The sequence below is a fragment of the Quercus suber genome, unplaced genomic scaffold (assembly GCF_002906115.3).
Source record: "Quercus suber isolate HL8 unplaced genomic scaffold, Cork oak 2.0 scaffold_166, whole genome shotgun sequence".
NCBI classification, from domain to species: domain Eukaryota; kingdom Viridiplantae; phylum Streptophyta; class Magnoliopsida; order Fagales; family Fagaceae; genus Quercus; species Quercus suber.
Window position 1 is genome coordinate 473560 of NW_027069627.1, and position 7190 is coordinate 480749.

At 35.8% G+C, this 7190-nt stretch overlaps 1 protein-coding gene across 1 annotated transcript; it reads left to right on the forward strand.

The window, feature by feature from the left end:
- Nucleotides 1–5672: 5672 nt before the first annotated feature.
- On the forward strand, nt 5673–6864 carry LOC112038043 (dof zinc finger protein DOF3.4). Its single transcript, XM_024070851.2, has one exon. The coding sequence runs from the start codon at nt 5971–5973 to the stop codon at nt 6670–6672; it is 702 nt and encodes a 233-aa protein (XP_023926619.1). The 5' UTR covers nt 5673–5970; the 3' UTR covers nt 6673–6864.
- Nucleotides 6865–7190: the final 326 nt, after the last annotated feature.

The window sequence follows — 7190 nt, forward strand, 5'->3', positions numbered from 1 at the left end:
TTGCTTATTAGTTCAAAATAGTTTTAACTTTTAATTTTGTCTGATATTGACTGGGAATGCATATCATAGAACCTGATTAGCCAAGGTGATAAATGCCAAATGATTTTTCCAATTGGCTCTCTCTCTCTCTCTCATATAAAGAAGTTGTTTGTTTATGTGTATATTTGGATGAGCCTGTTTTATATTTTGTTTACCTTATATTTTAGGTAAAAATACTATTGCGTCTAGAAAATAATAATTTTTAAAAAATGTTGTTTTGAATAAAATTGTTATTTATGTGGAATGGGTTGTGACTGATTTGTGGAGCAGATTAAAATTATTGTACGCTAACATGTCAGTTTTAATATAATAGTGCAATTTATCACTCAAATTGTTTACCAATATATTGGGTTGACATTGCAAATTAGTCTTTTAGGATCTTTTGCTCCTTAGTAACGATAAATTTTCACTTTATTACTAATTTCATAAGATGGTGATCTCAAAAAATTTATAGTTTTGGTGGCTGTTAAAAACGAATCTATATTTTAGAATAAATAGTTGTGATGAATTTTGTGCGCACCGTAAATGAGACCACTAGGCTAGACTAGGACTCACTTACGCTGACAACTTATTTGTATAGTGGGTTAGGCTATGAATTTTGTGCTTGTAGCAATCTTGTTGTAAAGCTCCCAATACCGGCCAGCATAGCTACGAAGGGTCTCCCCCACCCTTATTTTCATGGACAACAATGCATCCACCGGTTGTGGAACTTGGCTGCAAGTTACAAACCGTATCCCGAACTCCTGTATTAACTCGGTGAAGTTGTGAACGGAGCCCTTATGTAACTCGTTAAACCATCTCAGAGCGGTAGGGCCAAGACTCGAGGGAAAAACCTTCACATCAATGTGTCATTGTGGGTATGCAGGGACATCATCTGGATATAGTGACTGACGTGCTCTCCTGGGTCAGTTTTCCCGTCATAAGAATTGAATGGGGGGCGCATGAATCTGTCCGGCATTGGGGCCCGCTCGATGCCAACCGAAATGGTGACCTTGCAGCTTTTCGTAGCGCATGGCTCATCGTATCCATGGCTGCATTATGGGGCCATCGCTCTTTTGGGGAATCCGAGCCTTGGTCCGCATACTCCCATGACCGCGAACGATCTCGGCGGCGATGGGACTCCTGTGAACGCGAACGTTCCCTTCACTCTTTTCTCTCTTCCAATTTGCCTACATTGGGTCGTTCTCGCACTGAGACCCAATGAGATCATTTTTCTCTCTTCCACTGCCTGAATCACTCCTCTCTTTTTTCTCCCTCTCTCTTACTCCTTCACTCTTTTTAGTTTTCTCTCCGTGAACCTTCAACAACCCTTTTTTTGTTCCTGTGTTCCTCATATTTATAGCTCAAATTTCGTGGAGAGGCTATGATTATCTTCAGGTTTAGTGTAATAGGCGGTCCAATGTTGTCACTCATAAGTGGGTGGTTAGGTGGGAGTGGGAGGTGGTGTGAGTGGCTTGGGAACTTGTTTTCCCCCTCCTGTAAGTACCCTTGGCAGAGGCGCTGTCTGAGGAACTGCCAAATATGTAAAGGATGGGGCGTTTGAACGTTGGTCCTTCATCAATGCTCAGGGAATAGACTTGCCGAACAACGTTGAGGTGGCACAGTTTGGGCCTACAGCTTATGTGGCTTTGGGATGGGCTGCTGGGCAGAAAGAGATTGGTTCTTATGGGCCATTCATCGATACCGGATTCCCAGGCCCAAACGGGCCCTGGCGCAAGGTGCCGTACAAATTTAAATCTCAATTAACATGGAATAGTGTTCTAGGCACCCTATGCCCAAATATGTCAAAACATCCATGTAAGCAAAGGCCTTTGTACGTGTAAGCTTAAACTCCAAACCTACCTTAAACTTTTAAGGTAGTTTAGGCATTTATAAAGTTCACATTCAGCTCACTTCTTAACATTGTGTGATAAAATTCACGGGACTCACTTAAAGTATTTCCCTTTTATTTTCTCAAGTAAGGGAGACGAAAGGAGTAAATAAAGGCCTTAGTGTCTGTTTGGGATTCGCTTATTTTGTTGAAATTGAAAACTTTTTGCTGAAAATATTGTAGATAAAAGTAAAAGTTAGCTGAAATAGTATAATGAGATCCATGAATAGTAACAAAAAGTGTATGGGATTCATGAATAGTACCAAATATAAGCTGAATAGTAAAATAAGTTGATAAAAATAATCTATGCCAAACACACACTTAAGGGTCTTTTTGGAATTTGTTTATTTTGCTAAAATTGAAAACATTTTATTGAAAATTTTGTAAGTAAAAGTAAAAGTTAGCTGAAATAATATAGTATCACTTGTGAATAGTACTAAAAAGTGCAAGTGAGACTCATGAATAGTAATAAAAATAAACTGAATAATAAAATAAGTTGACTTTTTAATTTGGAGCCAAACACATAATTAGTATAGGATAAGATATAACCCACCCTAACTGCCTCTTGAGAATAAAAAATTACAAAGTTTGTTTAGCACATGCAATTTATGAACTGGGATATACCCTAAAAGATTCTCTTATAATATAGTAAGTTTTTTAGCGAAGGCAAAATTGGAACATAAGCAAGTAACCAATCAAATAACCAGTAAGAAGGTGAACTTAGTATAGACTCTATCTCAGATGTAAATCCATGACCTCATCAGAGTACATGGTATGTTGCATTGCCCATCAGCTACATGACCTAAGAATATGAAAAAAATTGATGATGATCAAATCAAAATTAATTAGAAATTGTTTAAGAGTGAGTTTGGTTTAACTTTTTAATTTTGTTTTTTTTTTCCCCCTTTAAATGGTGATTTATAACTACTACTCAAGAGATGAATGCAAAAATACTTTTTTTTTTTCGTTATATTTTCAAATTGCCTTATACAAATATACTAAACCAATCATCTTAATAATTAGGTCTGTTTGACTAGAGATTTCTAGTATCATTATTTAAATATTATAAAAATATGTATGTATTAAAAAATGTTATAAAAATATGTATTATAAACACTGAAAACTGTTGTTAAAAATTTAGTACCAAACATCTCGGAATATTCCTAATTATGGACATAAGGGATGAATCAAAAAGTTTATGGCTAGGGAATTGGGGTACATATGGGTACACTTCCTACTTAGGAAGTGGGTACACATTCAAATAAAAAAAAAAAAAAAAAAAAAAAGGAAGTGGGTACATATAGTATGTACATTACACAATGGATTAAACGATCACCGTCAAAAAACGATCTGATGTCCCCTTTAAGACAAATCACACGGCGGGGATATTTTGGAAGTTGGTATGCAGGGCTTAACAAGGCACAACAACCTATCAAAAAAAAAAAAAAAAAACAAGGCACACACAAAATTTTAGTTTTGTTTGATAATGGGTACAGTGTAGCGCAAAATCCGGTGATAGATAGGTGTACGGAGGAGGAATCTGATGCGGACATGACGCGTCCGAAATCAGAGGCGAGACCCAATAATTGCTCCCCACGCTGCCCGACATTCATGATTCTGTCGGTTCTGTCCCACACCCCCACCCACCTTCCCAACCCCAACAAAATCAATCTCTCTTCTACTTCTTTGACTACAAATATCAACCTCCCCCACCCCGCCTATCTCTTTTCAATTTTTGAAGGCTCCGATTCGACTCACCCATTTAATTATAGCCACATGTTGCTTCTTTTTTTTATTATAGCCACATGTTGCTTTCTTATTATAGATATCATTTGCAATATATGGGATTATGTGCTGCTTTGTGTACTCATACATGATTGCCTTTTGCCTCACTCAATTTTTATGTTTGTATGACTATTGGGTATTTTGTAATCATACTTTTGCGAAGCCTTTGTTTGCCACTAACGTGTAATGACGACGATTGAGCACTTTCCCTTTTATATTTAAGAAAATGTAATATATATATATATATATATATATAGGTCCAATTAATGTATGTTTTTAGAGCACATATAAATTATTTATTTTAATAAATAGTTTGTGAAAAAGTGAAAAAATTATTAAAAAAAAGTTGATCAGTTTTTTGCTTTATCGTAATGACATTTCTAAATGAGAAATAATATATTTACAACATTTTTACAATAAATTTTAAGTAGCAGGTTGTTACTGATTGTTATTGTTAAGACAAAAAAGTCATCTTAGTGTTAGATTCAAATTTTATCTAATAACAACTAACCACATATGATTTGTTGTAAAAATATTATAAACGTAGCATTTTTTTTTTCTAAATTGGTTTATTAATATATATCCTGAAGATATATATTAGTAAAATCCTATATAAAGATTAAATCATATCAATAAATCATGTTAAGAAAATTTTGGTAAATATAACAAATTGTCAACAAAGTTAATTATTTTATCATTTTTTCTTAAAATATTCTCAAAAAGAATTCTAAACCATTGCATTTTTTAAATTTCACGTAAAGAATTGGGAATTTATAGAAAAACAGCAACAAGACATTGCTTGAAAATTTGCGTCAGCACATTTTCTTCATGCAAGTTGAATTTGTTGAACACAGAGGAAAATTTTACAAGCCTATAACTCTAGAATGTGGTGCCCCCTCTATCCTATAAAGATCAAATCCCGAAGCACTGTAGCGCAAAGCCGCAGACATTGGAAGCTACATTCACCTTTTCATTTTTTTATTTTTTTGTTTTATGAATGAAGCTACATTCACCTAAATCGAAGGAATGAATGAAAAAAAATAAAAATAAAAGCGTTAATTGTGAGCTACACGTGTTATTCAGCCCCCCAAAAAAAAAAAAAAAAGCTACATGTGTCATATATATATATATATAGGTATATGGTTTGCAGGTCTTATACAATATAAAGTAGGAAAAAGTATACCATGTTTCGGTAATATCAATTTAGAATCTATTTTGATATTTCCTATCTGATAAATGAGTGATACTTATTTCAAAAAATCACATTAGACTACTCCAATAAATAATTAATTTATCTTTCTGGTAGTTTTGTCAATATCATTATAATTTATTAGAGTAATCTGATGTAATTTTTTAAAATAAATGTAACTCATTTATTAAATAGAAAATATCTAAATATCATGTCGAAATACAGCTCTTGTGTGCTATGCTATGCCAACATTAATTAAAAAAACAAACGGACACTGTACAAAGCTGCATAAATTAAACCTTGGAAAAATTATACGGGTACAATGATGCTTTGTCCTATTGCATGTAGCCAAATAGAATTCAACATACAATTCGTCTCTCTCTTCTTAAATACTGTTGTACTGCACAAGTAATACAAAGATCCTGCGTAGAAGAAGAAGAAAAATAATAATAAAATAAATAAAAATAAGGTTTTGTTTGTTTGTTTTTTTTTTTTTTTGGTTGTTTTTTAGTCTCAAAAGTTACTGGTCCATAATTGATTTGTGCATGATAAGAAAGGGCACTGTATTTAATTGATGCAGCCACTTAATTAATACTACATCGCTTTCCTACTCCTACCATTATACCAAACAAAGAAGAATGAAAAAAAAACAAAGAGTAAGAAAAAAACAAAGCTATTAATGAACAGAGAGGAATAATAAAGGCTCGGTTGAAGTTGAACACACAAGCCGCACTCGTAGCTGTGTAGTGTAGCCGACCCAAAACTGAACCCCACCTTCTGGAGCCGACTGAAATTGTCGTGCTTAACAGAACTCTGTAAAAGCTGTTCACTCTGGCTCATATGATATAAGCCTCAAATTATGTCTCTGTTTGCTGCAGCACACTCTCATATTCCTTCACACTCTCTCTCCATAATAAAACCCCCCCTTCACCCACTCCACAAGGACACCAAAATTAACTTCCTTCCTAGTCATCTTCTTCTTCTTCTTCTACTTTTTCTGCTTCATCATTCACACTCTCCCTAACTCTCAATACTTAAAAAAAAAGTTTCAATCTTTTTGCAACACTCAGAACCAAAAACCCAACAAATGCCTTCGGACTCAAGCGAGCAACGCAGACAAAACAAGCCCCAAAACTCGGGAGCTCCACCAGCAGAGCAAGAGCAACTTCCATGTCCACGCTGTGACTCCACCAACACCAAGTTCTGCTACTACAACAACTACAACTTCTCTCAGCCTCGCCACTTCTGCAAGTCCTGCCGTCGCTACTGGACTCACGGTGGCACCCTCCGCGACATCCCAGTCGGCGGTGGGTCCCGCAAAAACGCTAAGCGCTCTCGCACCACTTCTCACACCATGTCCTCTACTTCTTCTCAAGACCCATTGTCTGCAACCCCAGTCTTGGTCCCTCTTGGGTCTAACCACGGCTCGTCCGTACAGTTTGGTCTTGGTGGTAATGGTGGTGGGTCTGATAAGGGTAATGTGAATGTTTGTGGGACTTTTACTTCTCTGTTGAATACTCAGGGACCTGGGTTCTTGGCTTTGGGTGGGTTTGGGCTTGGACTTGGGACAGGATTTGAAGAAATGGGCTTTGGGCTTGGGAGAGCGGTCTGGCCTTTTCCAGGTGTGGCTGATGGTGGTGTTGCTGGTGGTGGTGGCGGAGGAAATGCTGGTGCAACAGGAATGGGGAACACGTGGCAGTTTGAGAATGGAGAGTCTGGGTTTGTCGGTGGAGATTGCTTTTCATGGCCTGATTTGGCAATTTCTACCCCTGGAAATGGTCTCAAATAAACTGCTATTTTCTTCTTCTTTTTTCTTTTACATTTTCCTTTTTTTTTTTTGAATGGAAACTGTGGTTTAGGGCTTTATTTGCTAGTGTTGAGAGTAAATTGGGGTATGAAACTTAGAAAAAGAACTAGACTTTTTTGACTCTTTTGCTGTGTATTATTTGTTGTTTTTGTTTATGTTCAGTGACTTTCTCCATGTAATTCTTTTAACTAGTTTCAGATGTGCCATATAGTTGTTAGTTGCTTAAGCGCACTTAAAAATTGCATCTTGCCTAAAGCTATCATTAATTCTTCATAAACATTTTCAAGAGGCATTGCTAAAAAGTAAAACTAATGTGAAGATATTTCTAAACATGATGAAAATCTGGATCTGTTTTGAAATTCACTAAGAAATAATACACTTGTTGATCCACATCGTTTGAGCATAAAATCTTGGTAAGCATCTGTGATGTGTGAATTCTATCTGCGACACACAGATTTGGAGTGGATTCTGTTTCTATTCATTTCAAGTAACGATTTTGA

Coding starts and splice junctions, on each gene's coding strand:
- LOC112038043 (XM_024070851.2), top strand. CDS start 5,971: ATGCCTTCGGACTCAAGCGAGCAACGCAGACAAAACAAGCCCCAAAAC.